At 40.4% G+C, this 19,331-nt stretch overlaps 1 protein-coding gene across 1 annotated transcript; it reads right to left on the bottom strand.

The window, feature by feature from the left end:
* Positions 1-299: 299 nt before the first annotated feature.
* Positions 300-17,410, bottom strand: DNAJC21 (DnaJ heat shock protein family (Hsp40) member C21). The gene is made up of 12 exons (XM_024203058.1): positions 17,242-17,410; positions 15,668-15,761; positions 14,833-14,956; positions 13,897-14,019; positions 9,653-9,957; positions 7,872-8,026; positions 7,386-7,473; positions 6,915-7,073; positions 6,110-6,149; positions 4,393-4,586; positions 2,082-2,157; positions 300-793 (listed from the first exon to the last, which is right to left on the bottom strand). The coding sequence occupies exons 1-12, from the start codon at positions 17,336-17,338 to the stop codon at positions 626-628; spliced, it is 1,623 nt and encodes a 540-aa protein (XP_024058826.1). The 5' UTR covers positions 17,339-17,410; the 3' UTR covers positions 300-625.
* Positions 17,411-19,331: the final 1,921 nt, after the last annotated feature.

Genomic DNA, 19,331 nt, shown 5'->3' with positions numbered 1-19,331 from the left:
TTAATTTCTTGGTCCAATAAAAGGTATCACACACTGCCCTTGTGTATTTTATTCTTTACATTTTGGCTGTGTATGCCAAGTTTAGGGATAGATTAACCCTTATCCTACAAATAGTTTTATAATTGTGGGGCTTTAATTTGCTTCACATCCTAGATAGGAACTGGGGTCCCAGTAGAGAAACGTAGAAATCTAAGACATAAGTTTTTGGTGTTGTTATGGTGGTCTACCATGGACAGATGGTCAGACAGACACCTGTCCATCCTAACTCGTATTAGAGGAGCTCTGTAAAATAAAAAGAACAACGTGTTAAAATAATTTATTTTCTCCCCCTGTACACTTTCATTCATACAAGTCCCACCAGGTATCTAGGACGACCAGCTTTAAGAATATTTGTTATTTTTTCAAGACTTTAAAGCCCCTGGAATGACCAGATGAAATTTAGTTGTTGGTAAAAAATTAAACAAATTTTTTGTACAAGATAAAAATGTTTTGCCACACTGAACTGTTGCAGGCCCAAGAACTGCTTCCCAATTTAATTTAGATTGTAGGATTGCTGTCCTTTGGTTTTGAGTGTTTTCTTCAGATATGCATCCAAAAACTGACAGTTCAAAACAAGTGCGAAGTCCTATCTGTTTTTACGTTTCTCTTTTTTGCTTCTGCTATTCCCAGCACCATTTACAGCTGGTGCTTGCATTGCTTTTGCATGGCCTGTGGCCTTTAAGTGTTCAAACAGTTTATTCCGGGACTGAAATTCACAATTGCAGGTTATACAGTGGATAGGAATATCTTCATTCTGGTAAGAGAAAAAAATACATTGCTTCATGTTAGTAGATACTATGGAAACAATATAACCGTATTTTACTGTTTTACTGGCTAAGGAAGAGTATTGAACAGTTAACATTTATTTTTAACAAACAGCTAACCTCTGAAATGGAGAATAAGCATGAATGATTCATTCAGGAAAATGTGACCAACTCTTTTTGAACATTTGAAAAGTGTTCTATGGCAAATAATAAGGAGTGCTGAATAGAGCTTAAGTGCCAAATAAGCTCCTAAATGAACTACAGATCTGCAAGAAACATTAAGATTTGAAACAGCATCCCTTAAAGCAAAACTATGATATTAGTTTTTTCCTTGGCTCATCTTTTAAAGCAAATTTCAACATATTATATTCCCAATTTTTTTCTTGTTAAATATTTTCATACTAGCAGAAAAGACTAATATGTTTGTTTAAAGCTGAGTGACTGTAGGCATTTCAGAAAATTCACATGTGTGAGAAGGAATATGACTGATGGCACTTTTTTTTTTTTAAACTATCAACGTGTCTATCTAACTCTTGTCTGTAAATTTCTATTAAGGACAGAAACTGTTTTGGGGAGAAGATGATTATAAGCAGTTACCAAGTTAAATCTAATCCTTCCAGATCTACTTACAGATTTAAAAAAAAAATCCAGATCTACATCCACCAGCATGTGTATAATAATAAATAATTAATAATCTATAAAACTGAGTTGTCACTATATTTGTACATTGCGTAACACAATGGGGCTCCACCCCGGCTGAGGCCTCTAGGTGCTACTGAAACAGTTTCACAGTAATGGCCTACATATGTTTAATGGCCTGGCTATCTCCTTATTTTTAAACTAAATTGCATTAGTACCTAACACAGGTAACTAGGCTGGGAGTCCCCATTGCTCTAGGCACCATACAAACATATTGTGACAACTCCTCATTTTTTCCACATAGAGACCAGAAGACAGATTTAAGGTTAGATGGATCTAGAAGTCCAAGATCGATGTATGTAGAAGACTATCCTAGATTAAGCTGAAATATTTAGCTTTAAAGAGAAATGGTTTTCCTCCAAAGAAAAGAATTTGTTTCCACTTTTCTTAGATTCTGGTAAACATGCATGAACAGAAAGTGTCTTATGGACAAATACATGAAAAACACAGGCAAAAGAGCTTTCGAGAACAGGAGAAGAGTGTTAGGAGCTGGAAAACTACTAGACCAAAAGTCGTTTGTTTTTTGGACATTGTTTACCAGCCATCGAGAATCTGTAGTTTTAAATACTTTCCACATACCTTATCTTGAAGCTCTGAAGTTACCTTTACAGATTTTTTTGTATCCTTGGTTCTCTTTCCTTTAGGCTTAGGGATGCTGAAAAGACAAGAGTGTTTAAGATCTCAGATTACCTGTCATCACACTGAACCAAGTTTTACTATGAACACATTCAGCAGGACTGATAGGTTTTAAATTACTAAGGTTTTTAAATCTCATGGTACTGGACTGGGACCTAAATGGGCTGATATTTAAACTTTTTTTAATTTAATATTTTGCACAAACTAGCGTTTAAGACACTTTCCTAAGTTCAGTTTTTTGGTCACCATTAATTTCTGCTTAATAAATAACCTTTTGTGTGTGATTCACTACATGGAGGGTTCCCTCCCACCTTCACTTCTAATGGAAGTGAAAAGTGCACACTGTTCTCCATTCTAACCCATTTCAGACCATTGTAATGTTCTGAAACTTGCCTGTAGGACAAATATATATTCCAGGCTTGGCATTTGTCCAAAAGTGAATTTTATTGTATTCATAGGCACACGGTCTGAGCAAAATAGGTTCAACTGTTTGAGAACAAGTAGGGGAAATAAAATGAACTTTACAAATCTGTTAGCATTAAAAGAAATCTAAACAGTTAAAGTGCTGAAACAGCTGGAGTTAGGCATTAGACCTGGAAGTAGCCTGCGCAGAGGAGACATGCCTTTTTGTGTGTTTTGGTTTGGGCCAAACGTGAGCTTTCACAAAAAAGTACATGCACAGGGCCTTACAGGTTTACTGGGAAGGGAAGCACTATACAAGTGAATATACGTATCTTTGCTGTGTACTGAAAATGTAAGGAAGGTGAAGCAGCAGTTGTCTCATTCACTTCACTTCCTTAAAGCTGGAGAGTAAGGGAGGTAAGGATTCCACAATGCTTAGTAAATAACTAAGGCTATATTTTAGTCATGGGTATTTTTAGTAAAAGTCATGGACAGGTCACAGGCAGTAAACAAAAATTCACGGTCCGTGACCTGCTGAGGACCTGTACTATATACCCCTGACTAAAACTTGGGCTGGGGGGCTGCGGGTGCTCTGGGGCGAGTGGTCCAGGGGAGTTGCAGGTGCTGGGGGGGTGGCCCGGCAGTGTTGCAGATGCTGGGGGGTGGCCCAAGGACCCTTAGAGGTGCTGGGTGGGAGGTGGGCAGCAGCCCAGGACCCCCATTGATGCTGACAGGGAGAAAGCAGGTAGTGGCACATAGCCCAGGACCCCTGCTGGAGCTGGGGAGGGTTGGCAGGGCTGGCAGGCTCCCTACCCGGCTCCGTATGTCCTTGTAGCTACCCTGGGTATCCCTAAGCCTCTGACTGCCAGAAGCTGGTACTGGACAACAGGAGATGGGTAACTCAATAATTGCCTTATTCCATTGATTCCCTCTGGCACTGGCCACTGTCGGAAGACAGGATACGGAGATAGATGGACCATTAGTCTAACCCCATATGAACATTCTTATATTATATAGTTACTATTGATGGAATATTTCACTTAAATTGAAATGCATAAATGCATAAATGTATGAAATGAAAGCTTGCTTACTTTCTCATTTTTCCTCCACACATACAATGACTTGTTTATCCTCTACATATTATACACTGAAATTGAATTATAAATATTGTCCTTACATCTATTTTATAATCACATGGTAAAAATGAGAAAGTAAGCAATTTTTCAGAAACTGTGTGCTGTGACTCTCTTGTATTTTTAGATCTGATTTTGTAAGCAAGTAGTTTTTAAGTGAGGTGAAACTTGGGGTATGCAAGCCAAATCAGATTCCTGAAAGGGGTAGAGTAGTCTGGAAAGGCTGAGAACTACTGCCCAATTGTGGTGACTCTTTGGATAACTATGAAGAATATCTTTATAATTAATGCCCAGAACCACTCATCAAGTTGCTACACAGTTAACAGAATGAAGTTTTTGAAGGCACAAACATGAGTTAAGTGCCTAACTCCCATTTGTGCCCCGCCAGTTTCCCCTGTAAGACATTATAAAATCCAATTGTTAACAGCAAAACAAATAACTTATTTACAAGATTAGCATATTTGCTAACAAGATGGTTTATCTGGATACTGGTTGTTTATTAAGTGTGGGGTATTTATTTGCAATCTAAAGCCACTGCCAATTTAGGAACCAATTCTAACTTATACCAGTTTTACTCTGACATAACTCAATTTCAGTGGAGTAGCTTTCAGTTTACACTGGTGAGAGAAAATTCAGGCCTTTAAAACATGGACTATTAAACTAAAGAATGCAACAAAGTAATCCATATATTACAAGTCATCACAAAGTGATGCTGTTACCTTTTTGCTTCACTTTTTGGTTCATTAACTTCATCTACAGTTTCTGCAGCACTTGTTTTTTCAGAAGCAGTATTTCTTTGGCCAACATTTTCCAATTCTTCTGTTATGCTGTCCTCCCGGTCTGCACTGTCAGCTTCTTTTTGTTCAACTGTAGCGTCATCTGTAGTTTTGTTGTTGAAAGAGTCTTCATACGTCTGTCCAAAGAAAAAATGCGTATTTATTGCTCTCAGATAATTAGTTGGCAACTGTGTGTACAGTAATTGCAGATTTAACAATTAAACAATTTGCCTCAACGAAAATCTAGCTTGTCTATTTTTACATTGATGTTTTGTGAGAGACGCAGTGAGGTGAAGAGAACTGAAGTTCTGGCTGTAGCATTTTGAGAAAGAATCGAGATTGAAGAGAAGAGAGCCAAAGAGTCTTTATCAAAGGTCTAAGAGTCACAGCTCAGACTTTGCAAGAACCCATAGCACATAGCCGTTAAGGCATAAAGAAGGGAGGATGGAATGATCTATACATCGAAACATCTAACTTTTTTTTTGTAATTTTGTATTAGATGATTCTATGAGGTCCATTATTAAAGCTGCCCAACACTTCCCATTAAAAGACCTTGTTTTCAATTGCTTATGACTGCCAAACTTAAGCATTTGGGCTGAAATTTTCCATGCCAGGTGTTTGCCTCAGGAAAATTTCAGCCAAAACACTGCAACTCTTACCCAGATTGACAAGGGTCAAGGAGATCTGAGGCAACTAGATAATGTATTTTCTCAACCTTCTAAGCAACACTGAAAGGGTAACAATTAGAATTGTGTTGGGTGGAAGTGAGGTGCTGGGAGACGAGAGAAGGAGAATCAGTACATTAGTTACTTTAGTAAACTCAGACAAAAGAGGCTTACCAAGATTGCAAGTAAACTAAAGCTACAAGAGAACATCACTAATTTGCATGGATGTGGGAAAGGCCCAGTACAGATTATTGAATTTTGTGGATTACTGAGTGCTGTTGGCAAGGTTAGTGCACAGTATTATGCTTCTCCTGGGGCCAGTGGATTAGCAGCAAATCACCTCTGGCTATACCTCTGGCACTCAGAACTGCCTCTCAATCTTAAACAAAAATAGAAGATTATATATTGGACAATAGTTGGCCATATTGTCAGAGTCAAGTGATAGTTTTCTGAGCAACATGCATACAACAGTTTCCTGAATGGAAGCCAGCAACCTGTTCTAGCTGAGAGAAAGGATGGTCCGGTAGTTAGGGCATTACACTAGAATTTACAAGATTTGAGTTCAGTTCCCTGCACTGCCACAGACTTACTATGTAACCATGGGCAAGCAACTTCGAAAACTGCAGCACAGAGAGGCTGTCTGTCAAATGGGGCTAATAGCACTGCCCTAGCTCACATGGGTGTTGTGAGGATAAATGCACCGAAGATTGTGAAGTGCTCTGATACTACAATAATGGGGGTTATACAAGTACCTGCGTTAAAACAGATATGGAGTCAGAGTCTCTTTGAAAACAATGGACTCATTGAGAAATACACCAGTCAATTAGATGTAATAAATTTAGCAGCTTTTTCCAGTCTCTAGAATTCCTAATTCCCTCAATTTTTTGACGCTACTGGAAAGCTAGGTCAGAAGACCACAGAAATAACTAACCAAGTCTTACATAGTTTCCTTAGATTTTCAATAGAGCCACAAAGATTTTGTATAAACTCCATACCGTCATCGTTTTATGTTTCTTTTTCTTCTTCTTGGAGAGTCTGTAAAAAGGTAAAAGTGAAGAGTTGAATAAATTTTTAGATTGCCAATATTATATTTTAGAAAGGTTAAAAACCAATAATTCTATGCTACATTTTAAGTGATAATAGTTCTGATCTCACTTGTATCACAAATGCAACAGGAAGTTATGGCTAGAAAAAAACAACACTGTCAGACTCCTGAAGTGAAAACAGTTAGCTGTTTTGTGCGCTATTTATGGTATTTAGTGACATCTCTGTAGATTTCGTGCTCAAACTGAATAAAAAAACCCTGATCCTTAATGACTGGACATTCGGAAACCAGCTTAATCATAAGCATAGTACAGCTTTTAAAAATATGCTGCATCTTGCATAAACTAGCTTCCAATTAACTGAAGCAAACAAGTTTTCTAGGCTAGTCTCAGTGCCTGACAGACAATGCTGTACCTACACAATAAACACTCGGCCTGTAACAAGGTCTCTTGCTTTAAAATATTAACATCTTTGCTTTGCCTTGGCATTTATTTTTCTATAAATGCCAGAAGATAAGGAGTGGGAGACCATTATCCTACAACAGTCCATTCCACTGATATCATTAAAAATCTACTTTTTGTGTTGGGACATTGATGCAAAGATATTTTAACAACTTGTGCAGTACAATTAAATGAGTCCTGATGTGATCATATGCCTATCCCAGGACTCTTTTTCAGAGCCTCATAAAGACCACTATTACGTAGCCGAACTATAACAAATGCTATAGTAAGTGTAAACAATCTATTTTTAAGGTACTTCTGTTTGGGTGTTTCTTCCATTTCTTCATCTTCTCTGGTATTCACTTCATTTTTGTCATCTGTAGATACAGAAAATTCCTCCTCCTCCACCTCCAGCTGTTGCCGTAACAGCGCTACCATCTCTCGGTGCTTCTTTGACTTTTCATGGTTCTTCATTCTATGAAGAGCAGTAGATAATTACTAGACTATGAATCATGAGCAACTGTTACTCTAAGCAAATTTTATTTCATTTACATATAAAAGGTCTCTGATCAATGACAATGGTTAATGCCTTTCAGTGTTCATAGTAGGAAATTCTAATACAAAAAATACCTACTTGAATGAAAAGGGTTAAGCCTTTCAAAGCCACATAGGGCATGTGGATGTCTAAATGCCATTACATTGGATTAACTTTAATGGGTATTGGGCGTCCAGATAACCTAGGTGAATCTGAAAGTCTCCAAGCTTTTCAAAGAAACAAAAAACTTACGCTTTCTCGGTCTTTAAGGATTTGTCACAAGCAGGGCAGTACAAGTCATCATAAAATTCAATGCCTTCAGCTTCATCACTCAGTTTATCTGAAAAGGGAAGGGGAAGGAAATTAGCTGAGTGATTCTTAGGAGATACTGAGTAATTAAAGAGAGATAGCATGCTTTCAACAATGCCCATTCAAGCCCTTTAGTGTGCAGAGTGATAAGAACTCTCTCCCTAAATAATCTGTTCCTTCCCTGCACAACCACAAATAAGCATCCATTACTAACATGAAGATAAGTGTTCGAAAGGAGAACAGAACACTATGGGACTAAACTTTTTCCTTAAATAGCACAACTGAAGTGAGTGGCATATGCCAGCAGGGAATCTGGACTTAAGCCTCGAGGATTTGAATACAACTATACGATTATGTACATACAAATATGGAGCAATTGCAAGGTCTTTTTATAGGTATCAAATCAAAAATACATTAACAGACCCTTACCATCGATTCCTTCTCTTGGCTCCTGTTCCTCTCTTTCCTCATCATCATCAGATCCATCTCCAAATTCCTTTTCATACTGTGCTTCCATCTGCTGCAGTTCTCTCTCTAGATCAGACATAGCTATCCAGCTCTGCTCTTTATATTGCTCCCCAAGCCTTTAAGCAGAATACAACAACTTTTTATATTTCAGAGAATTTAGTGGTAACTGTTTTATTTAAGGGTCATTATTTGGTCATGTTCACTTATTTAAAAAGAACGAAACCCCCAAGCTGTCTTGTCTGAACCAAATCCAACACACGCCAGTAACTAGTTTCTTTGCAGGGACTAGAAAACTGAACAGATAGGTTGTGAGTGTCTGATTTACATAACTACTGTACAATTACTCCTCAACAGTTGTACTTCAGCTATTCAGATCTTCGCTCCAATTGCCTTCTGCACTCAATTTTCAAGCTCTTTGCCCACAGCAAAACCATCACTTGGGCTTCATTACCTTCAGTGGGAAAAAAAAAATCCACTCTATTAAAAACATCCAGAAACAAGGAAAGTGGGCCTATGGATTTGCTGGAAAGAAGAGTGATTAAATATTTAAACTCCTTTCTCTGCCTCTTTCCAGATCGGCAAGGCTTTTGTGCCAAGAATATATTTTGTGTTTACAGTGAGAGAATCCCAGTGCCCTGCTCCTAATTCACTCTTGAAATATAAACAAAATATATTGCACTTAGCCCAGGGAGAGTATTTCTTTCTGACCTGTGGGGAGCGAAAGACAAAAGTGATAAGAGAGTGGGGAAGAAAGAGCAAAAAGGCTTGTTCCCCCCTCCCCAAGTTTACCTTTTAGCAGTCTGAGTTTAACAGCTCATCGTTTTATGCAAGTTTGTTCCTTTCATTTAAAATGAATATCAAAAATTTTAGTTAACGTGCAGATATTCTGAGTTGATAGGAATTGTCATGGGCTAATAAACTCCTCACCTTCAGAGGTATATGATTATTACCAAATGAGAAGCACCTTTCCTCTCAAGTTAATCAACCGTTAATCAGTCCTGTACATTGTTTCCTCAGCAAAAATTTATCATGTTCTAAAGTGTTCCCAAAGTTTAAGAAACAAATTGGGGTATGAAGTTTATATCGTGCGATATTCTTGGCATGATGGTAAGGTAGATAGTAAATTTGTCATAAAACAACACTACCAAGCAGTTGGTCAAATGTAGCTTTTAAGTGGTCTTAAAGTATAGACCCACGCAAAGCACACTGAATTCTAGACTAGATTACTGAAAAGGTACAAGTTACACAGCCAAGGTCCAAATCTAAGGAAAATGGTTGCAAACATTAATCAAACAGATGAAAAAAAAGGCTTTTAATCACCAATGCCATTCCGGATACAAAATGTCCCTCAACTGTGATACTCTGTGATAAAGGAATGACAGATCCCCTTAAAAAGTAAAGGAACTCCCACCCCACTTCACTTATACTCAGCATTCTTCTGCCAACCTGCTACCACCTTTGTTTTGTGGATTATGTGGCATTGAAGACTTTGACAACAATAAAATACTGATTATTAAAATTTATTTCATATTTCTTTACTACCCACAAGGTGTTGGGTACAAGGAGGATTGTCTGCCATGAGCAGCTCGGTCTTCAAATCTCAGACTTAAGGACAAAAGTTCGAAATGCCAACATTTATTCTTTAAAACAATGTAAGCTGCAGGTGGTAAAAATATGACCCAATATGAATCTCCCATGATTATTTCTCAGTTCCAAAAACACTTCCTTCAATATTTACATACTTCGCTTGTTTGAGTTTTTGCTGTCTCCGGAGCTCCTCTGCTTTCCTAGCTTTTTCTGCATTCTGTTCTTCTAGGAGTTTTCTGTGTGCCTGTACTCTCTTATCTCTTTTACGAATAAAAGCCACTAGCTGACGAACCAGCTCATTCCTCTCCTTTCTTGCTTTGTCTCTAGTTTTCTTGTTCTCTTTCTCCATAGCGCGTTTCTCCCAACGGTTTGATGCCTGCCGTGTGTCATACTCCTCTTTCCAAGCAAAGTTCTTTTGAGTACAGAAACTCTGCCAGTAAGCATAAAAAGGATGGACTACCTGTTGAAAAAACGGGAATTGGCAAAAGTTGTAAGTCATCATATTGAAAAAAAGCTACCAAAGCCTGTATATCTATGAAAATCTAAATAAACTCCAAAGCCAGAAGGGACCCTTACACTCATCTCATTTGACTTTTTGTATACTCAACCCATAGAATTTTTCCCAGGAGATGGATTAAAGCATGTCTTTTAGATGGATCTCTAATCTCATTTTAAAGACTCCATGCGGTGTTGAATCCACCACCTCTCAGGGTAAACTGTTCCATTGTTTAATTACCCTCGCTGGTAGAAAATTGCATCTAAGTTCAAGATCGAATTTGCTTAACTTGAACCTCCAGCCACTGGATCTTGTTATGCCTATTGAAAAGCCACCACTAATCACATATCTTTTCTGTGTGTAAATACCTATACACAGTGATCAAGCCACCTGTCACCTTCTCTTCAATAAGCTAAACAGATTGAGTTCCTTAAGCTTCACATCGTAAGGCTCCCCTCCCCTTCCCCGCCCTTTTCTCCAAACCGTGGATCATTTCTGTGGTTCTCTTTTGAACTCTCTCTGGTATTTACACATTCTTGAAACACAGACACCAACACTGGACATAGTATCCTAGTACCGGCCTTACCACCACTACTGTGTAGAAAAGCAAGATTACTTCCCTATTTCTGCTTAATACAGTATTCCCCTTTTTATATATCCAAGGATCACACTAGCCCTTTTAGCCTCAGCATTTCTGAGTGACTGCTGTCCAAGATGGTTTCCCACTCTGTTGGCGTAAACTGCACTCTTGTTCCTTGGTGTGTTATCTTGCATTTAGCTGTATTAAAATGTATTTTGTTTGATTGTGACCATTTAACTGGGTGATTCAGATGACTCCATAACAGTCATCAATCCTCATCACTACTTATTACCCGACCAATCTGTGTCATCTGCAAATGTAACCAGCAAAGATTTAACATCTAAATTGTTGATAAAAATATTGAATAGCACTGGACCAAGAACCAATCCTTGAGGGACTCTGCTAGAAAACTGCATCACTCATTGAGGTCTCCCCACTAACAACTACATCTTGAGATCTGTCAGTGAGCCAATTTTTAATACATCTAACGTATGCTGTTAGTTCCATATGCAAATTTTTAAATCAAGTCATGTGGTTGTAAATCCAATGCCTTGTAGAAATCCAAGATATTTCTTACTATGTGGAAAAAGATTTAAAATTTTACTGAAGCCAAGTTCCAAGTTCACACTAAGTTAATTAAAAAAAGCTGCCATTGGCCTGTGGCATCAGTAAGGGGGTAGATCTTTGGCCCAACAAGGGATAAGATGGTAGTGAAACCTCTCTTCACTGTTACATTAACAACCAGTTAAGCATCATGTAGGTTTTCCTGTCAAGATATTCCTGGCAACTCCCACTGTAACAACTGCCATTAAAAAAAGTCTTTTTAACCATTTATTAAGGAGATGCAAAAAAACCTCACAATTTAAGCATTTGAAATGAAAATTACTAAACCTTTTATTATGGCAATATCCCATATTCCTTTTGCCTCTATAGAGCTATTTATAGGGAAAAGCCCCACTTGACAGTCTTAGATGGTATTCACTGCCCTTTCTGGAGGTAGCAAGAAGAGGTTAGTTTAAATGGTTTTGAATTGTTGCTGCTGCTTTTGTAAGACCAATGCGGTTTCCTCCTTTAAGACAAAAGGCGCACATGGGAAGAGAAAAGAATAGCAAATATAAAAAATATAGCTTGTCTCTGGTGCTGATTTTCACTTGCAACCTTGCTGGTGGAGAAACACAGACCTAGCACATGGTCTTATTAGCCACTCTGAGACCTACCAAACTCATACCAGCTTTGGGCTGTTGAAGACATTGCTTTTAGGTGGCCTCTCCAGCCACAGGTTCACAGAAGTATTGAGAAAGGTGCAGTCCTGGCCAGCTAAGTCCAACTCTCAGAAAACAGAAGGTAGAGATAGATAGGAAAGAGGAGAAATAAGGTGGAGAAGGACAGTGACAGAGGAAGGGGGTAACAACAGGAACCCAAGGTTCACACTCCAGGTTCACTCCAGCTTTAACCAAGGCTGCTGAAAGCGGCATATAATCTGGTTCCATCTTTCTGGCCCAGTCTGGTCAGAATGCCTTCCAGGATCAGGATGATGAAGGCCCAACAATGTCATGGTGGATCTCAGGGTCCCAGGAAATGGTGGCATTGTCAATGTTAAAAATTGTTTGCTTTAATCCATGGCTCCCACAGCTTCCACTTAGTGACCCCAGATAAACAAGGTCAAAAATGGTGCGTCAAACTCATTCCATCAAAACATTTTGGTGAGTCACCCATAAACATTTCCTCCCATTTCTACAATTTTTAGCTCATTATGCCAACCCATGATTTTACTTGCAGCCTTGAAAACCCCTTATCACAGTCCAGTTTGTAACAGGCTATTTTCTCCAACTTCTACAGACTTTCATAAACAATTTTCTCTAATAGTCTGTGTTAGGACTTTGATTATCTTAGGAAATTTAGAGTACTTGTCTCAACAGGCTAGAAGGTACATTAATATACACATAGTGACAATAGTGTTACTGCAAATCACATTTCACTGGAATATTTTGTCCCTGTTTTCATACTAGTTTTCCATCTGATATGTACAAATTACTCACAACTGATTAAAAGAATAATATAATTTAAATGTTAGGAGGAAGTATTACGAAGAGGTAAGCACAAGAAGGAACAGACTAGAATATATATTTAGTGCCGATGCTCTTAAGTGCTTATACAGGGAGCTGATTGCCAGCTTACTGGTTGAAGACAGCATAAACATGCTAGTAGGTTCTGGGAAGAATTTTACAAAGGGAGATTTTTTAGTTGTTAGTTGGCATGGCAGAATGAAAGGATCAGCCTTTGGGAGAGGAAGTAAGAAATGACAGAACAGCTGGGAGTATAGATGGTATCATGGAAGTATAAAGTGGGGGCATCACCGTGAAAAGCCTTAGATGGCGGGAGAGATTTCAGCAGCAGTCACAATTGTTGGTTATCCACTACCTCGCGTATTTTGTGTTATGCAGTGAGCAAGTTTTACTTTTGTAATTGTGGTTTAATAAAACGGAAAAATTATATAACAAATACAGTCTCTTAATAAATAGTTAAGTCTTCAGGTATTCCTTGCTGTAATACATAGCACTACAGAACATCGGCAAGGCTGGTTTCAATCAGACATCAAGGATTAAATCTATCCTTTTATTTCTTAGGCCTGGTCTACACTTTAAATGTTACGGCATAACTAAACTCGTAATGGGTGAGATTTTTTTTTTAGGCAACATAAATATGCCAGTATAAGGAGCTTTATACCAGTGTATTCTATTTTGCTTCACTGAACTGGAATAAACTATACTGATATAAGCACTTTTATACTGGAATAACTGCATACAAAGACTGTGAATGGCTAGCCAACTACAAAAGTAGTTTCTCCTCCGTTGGTGTTCACACCTCAACTGCTAGAAGAGGGCCTCATCCTCCCTGATTGAACTAACCTCGTTATCTCTAGCCTGACTCACTCTTGCTTGCATATTTATACCTGCCTCTGGAAATTTCCACTACATGCATCTGACGAAGTGGGTATTCACCCATGAAAGCTCATGCTCCAATACGTCTGTTAGTCTATAAGGTGCCACCGGACTCTTTGCTGCATCTACACTAGGGGTTTTGACACTTTAACTATGTCGGTGTAGGTAAAGCAGCGAAAGGTTTAAGTATACACAAGGCATTAAATAAGAGCTTTTGGTTGGGCAGGGAAGGCTTTATGTACACATTGGGCCAGATTCAACTCTCAATGTCAATGGGAGCCTTTCCTCTGATTTCAAAGGGAGATGGATTAAGCCCCAATTCCTAGTGATATTACGGTGTAAAAAATAGTTATTTAGACTTCCAAATGTTATGTATCTTACCTTATCATAATCACTCTGAGAGTATCCAAAAATAGGGAATTCTTCAATATCTTCCTGAGATATATATTCCATCTCTTCCTTTGCAATATTTTCAAAAACTTGACGATAGACTGCAAAGAACCCCTGAAATATACACCATTGTTACTGAGAAATTAATTGTATGCCTATGCAACTAAAGAATTAAAATGATCAACTTTAGAGAAAGATTATTTAAATTCTACAGTAACAGTTTTAAGTATACCAAAATTAAGTGATTATGCCAGGCTCTAGGAGCCCTTCCAATTTTTAATTTAAAAAAAAAAACCAAAAACCTAAACAAAAACAATCAACTAATACAAAAAAAACCCATTGTGACCCAGGCAGTTGTGCTGGACTAAGGCAGGAGAGAATTCCAAAGACAAGAATTGCCTACCAGCAGCTCCATTATTATAAGTTAAGGGGGTTCCAGCTCACTGCAGCTATGGCAGTATCACAGAGAGATGGGCAATCTCTCAGGCAGGCATATTCCAAACCATTTGGGACTTTTTAGATCAACATCAACACCTTAAACTCCACCTGGAAGTTAAATGACAACAAGTGCATACCCCAGAGCACTGGCATAATGCCGCTTTTTATATCCTAAAGCATTCCAACTTGTGAAACATTTCAGCATAATAGGATTGCACAGTGAAAGCGAAGTGCCTGGGGATGTATTACATGTAAAGTGTTGCTATACAATTGTACAGCAGTATTGATTAAGGGGACATTTAAAACTGACTAAATATCCAATGTATGTTTTCCTTCCCCACTCCCTTTTTTAAAGTTTACTGTAAACATTTTTCTACTTATGTTCGGTAATTTTAAGAATGGTGTATTAATGCACCAATTTACTTCCATTGTCTTTTTTTTTTTTTAAAAGAAGTTTTAACTTGACTCAGTAGAGAGTCAGTTCATTACCTCTTCATCATCACCATATCCAGAGTAACAGTTAACAGTGAAGTAGCGCAGCAGATCCAAACTATCATCTTGGTACTCTCCATCAACCCCTCCTTTCAGCAGAGCTTCCCTGTGGTTATCATACCTAGCAGAAAACAGCATCAAGAACACATATAACTTAAGACAATCACTGAGATGAAAACCCAAGGTAGTGTGGGACCTTCCAGTTGTTCATGGAATACCTATTACTGTTACTGTAATTCTTTTGGGATAAAGTTATCTAACTTGTTTGAATAAAATGTTTCTTGACGATTCCAAGAATGTGAATTACAGGTTCTACAGATCTCTAAACACATTCTCCAGGCCTTCCCCACTTTTATGCTAGTGTGTGCCATTCGTTCTTTCAGTACATGGAAAAGTGAAAACAGTGCTTCCTGAGATAGTAGCTAAACATATGAAGTAAGCAGTTCACTGTTATCCAAGGAGGAAAAAAAGGTGCACGCAACTATAAACCTGGGAGACACACTTGAGAGAGAACCAGAAGCAAAAACTATTTAACACACAACAAATCAATCCAGGAACACAATTTTTAAAAGGTGATTCCAAGTGTTCTTTGTTACAAGAATACGACTAATGTGTTCTGTAGCTGTAACCTCAGGGCCTAACAGTTGTATACATTGTTACTGGTGGGAGAAACCTCTTAACTGGCTGTTAACCGCTAAAGTCTCAATCCAGACTACCAACATAAGGAAATCACAAATGATTTCAATGGGAGTCCTGCCTAAGACACGAATGCAGAATCAAGCCCTTTGTTAGATTGTTTTTTCTGCTCCACTGGCAGACAAATATTACTTACCAAGCTCTTTCTTGAGGATCACTCAGTACATCATATGCTGCTTGGATTAATTTGAACTGTTCTGCTGCTTCATCAGCATTTTCTAGATTTTTGTCTGCAATAGAAGTCATTACAATTTAAACCATAAAGATCATAGCAACAGCTGGGGCTCATGTCACAAAGTAATTATTTAGGAAATCAGACAAATGAAGAAAAAAGTCAATTCATAAGGACAACTCAAGGCCCTTATTGGATGCATTCGGTATACCACAACTGACTAAAATACGACTGCTGATCCAGCTTCATCTTTCATTAATGTTTCGCCTTCCACCATCACTCTGCCACATTAACAGGCATATTAAGAACAAGTCTGGAGAATTAATATTTACTTTAAGTATAACTTAAAGTGATACTGCTGCATATAAAGAAACAGTTAAAGGAACAATGTCCATTTCAATAAGAATTACAAAATAGTTTCAGATTCAGAGACAGGTGTAATGTCTTCTTGACAACTTTTGTGGTTTTAGAATAAAGTTTTCCTATTTAAAAAGAAAGTGTACTCTTCCCTGTTCCAGGTTGCAAACAAGGGAAACTGACTATACATAAAGTGACACTGAGCGCACAAAGCAAACAGGAAAAATACAAAAGACATTTTGAAAAGTCATCCTACGTGTGGTCTGGAAGGAATTGCTCCACAGGTCAGACTGGCAATGACCTTGGGGAGGTTTTGCCTTCCTCTGCAGCATGGGATGCTTGCCAATATCATCTAGATGTAGCTCACTTAATCAATTCCCTGCCATTGCAGAGGCCTTGGACACTGGCACACCTCTAATTCTCTGCCTGTGGCACATAACAGTTTAGTCTCCTGAGGGCTGTGTTACTGTGGTTTAATTTCGGTTGCTGGGGTTGGTGTGCAGGTGTACGGTGGTGGCCCAGGATATATAGGAGATCAGACTAGATCTGGGGGTCCCTTCCTGCCTTAACCTCTGTGATGTTACTTGTACACCCGCTAGGTACCAAGCTAGGGAGACTTTCAGGGTGAGGCTGGCCCTCTAAAGCAGAGATGAAGGGGAAGGGCCCTGGGAAGCCCCTGTCCTCCCTGCCCGCACACTTCCTGCTGCTCTTCGAAGAGGACGGGAACCGAGGCTGGCAGATGAGCCAGGAGAAATACCCGTGAGATGGTCTCACACCGCCGGGCGCCCCGCCCCGAACCCACATACCTGAGCGATGCCTCAAGGGGGGGGGGGGCAGCTTCACCGGCCCGGCCAGGCGATGGGAGCCCCGGGCTCAGCCCGGGACACGGGAACCAGGCCGGGGCGCAGGGTCTGGCCCCGCAGAGTCCCTAGAGCCCCTCGCGGCTCCGCCCGCTGCCCACCTGCCCTCGGCATGGGCCCGCCTGGCCTGGCCGACGGGGCGCGCAGGGCCCTCTCCGAGCGGGGAATGCTGGCGCGGCCGTATCCCCCCCGATGGTGCGGGCCGGCCCGGGACAGTCCCCGCAGGGCGGGCGGGCGGACGCCGGGCCCGGCGCGGGGAAAGGGGCGGCCCAGCACGGAGGAGCAGGCCACGGGCGGCGCGGGGCCCCGAGCCCGGCGTACCTGGGTGCCAGCGCAGCGCCAGTCTCCGGTACGCCCGCTTCAGCTCCTCGTCAGAGGCGTCGCGCGCCAGCCCCAGCACCTCGTAGTGACACTTCATCGCGGCGCGCGGAACCCGAGGAGCCGGCCCGGCTCCGCGCGAGGGGGACGCCAGCCGGTCTCGCCGCCGGCAGCGCACAGGGAGGGGCCGGAAGGCGCGCACAGGCCATAAAGAGACTAGGCCACCTCCCACTGCCGGCCGGGGAGGCGGGGCCAGGAGAGAGCTGCCCAGGAGGCGGGGCCAGACGGGCGAGGGGCGGGGCCACAAGGGGCGGAATGTGACGTGGTGGGTGGGAGTCCCTTGGTGGGATAGAATGTTAGGAGGGCCAAGGTTCTTGGCCGGTGGAAGTCTTTTGGGAGGGTGGAATGTTGGGGGTGAGAAAGTTCCCTGGCAGTTGGCTAATAGAGAGTAAGCACTGGCATAGGGTGTCCAGCTGTCCTGATTTTATAGGGACAGTCCTGATATTTGAGGCTTTGTCTTATATAGGTGCCTTTTACACATACACACACCCTGCTGGATTTTCACATTTGCTATCTGGTCACCCGAGCCTGGCAGTGGGATCCTCCTGGCTGCTTTAGAAGAGGTGGGTCCATGTTCCCTGAGGTGAGATCACAAAGCAATCAGGTGGGACTTGTCTCTGTTTTGTAACCAGTGCTGGGCATTTTGTTTCTTTTTATATGTATAAAATTAACTTAAGACACTTCTTGAAGTTCTTGGGCACAGACTGTTAACACACAGCACCTGTGTTAGCTAAAGGCTGGGGAAAATACTTACATTATATTAGTAAAAGGTTAAAAACAAAATGTATGGAAGTGACAAACAGCCCCAAGCTGTAGGACAGGCACCCACCTCTAATTAACTTCTTCTATGGACTGGGTGTTCCCTAATTGCCTATTGCAGGTTTGTTTTCACCTTCTTTGGGGGTAGCTGGTACTGGCCCGCCACTGTTAAAGATACTCAGCACTAAATAGGCTCTGTAGTCCTCTTTTTAAAGAATGGTATCAGAAAACTAACAGTGTAGAGGAAGGGGTTAGCTCAATTGTCTGCCAGACAGGAGAGAGAATAAATATACTTCTGTAATAATGAGGTTTTAAGAAAACCTGCTGATCCAGTATTGGGAGACAAGTTCCCACTGCACTTCTAGCATCCAGCCTTTTCCACGGTACCCACGCAACCACCTCAGCAGTCACTCAGTCTCCAGCAGGTTATTCATCTGTATCTGCAGTGCCAGAGTTTTGTCATCCTGACATGAATCTCTGGAAGGTAGAAGTATACATATAATCAGCCTAACTATCATGTGTGCATAACCTGATTTTAAAGAGAGCAGCTGTCTTTGGTTACTGTTGAACAGTACAGTCACAAGTAATGAGACTAACCAGAGAGGCATAATCCTCCATTCCAACATCTGTGACCTATCTACACTATGTAAACAACTGAAATTAAACTTTGCTGCAGCTTAACCAGGCTGAATCACAGTGTGGCCTAGTTTGTATAGATAGAGCTATACTACATCTGCAAGGATGCAGTTAATTTAGTTCTTGAACCAAGTTGAGCCATAACCAAGTTTAGCAATCATTATAAAACTCACTTTTGTAGTATAGACAAGGTCTACTTACAGTTAGGCATTCTCATCATAATATTCTCCAGGCATCACTGGACAGCAGCAGCCAACCAGATTGCAAATTTACTCACTTGCCTAAAGATACTAGCTCAAAGATTTGCCATGTCTTGGTTTTTGGTTGCTTTGCACCTCCAAACAATTTTTCCACTAATAGAACAAGCCCATCCTGTACAACCCACAGTCCTGTGATTGAATTCATTATTTTATAAGATTCTTTATTTGCACTGGTTTAGCAGTCACTGGCTAGTGCCAAGCAACCTCCATGTAATGGGACATACTATCCCTTTAAGAGTGGAGGGGGGCACAAGACCCTGTTCCCAGGAGCTGAACTGAACAAAGGGTCAGGAAATGGCCTGGTAGCAGAAGAGAGATGTGCTACCAGGGAATGAGTGGGTGTGACCAAATACACCCTATAATTACACCCTATATACT

The sequence above is a fragment of the Terrapene carolina genome, unplaced genomic scaffold (genome assembly GCF_002925995.2).
Source record: "Terrapene carolina triunguis isolate 2854851 unplaced genomic scaffold, T_m_triunguis-2.0 Scaffold69, whole genome shotgun sequence".
NCBI classification, from domain to species: Eukaryota; Metazoa; Chordata; order Testudines; family Emydidae; genus Terrapene; species Terrapene triunguis.
This window is presented reverse-complemented; position numbering and strand designations above follow the sequence as displayed.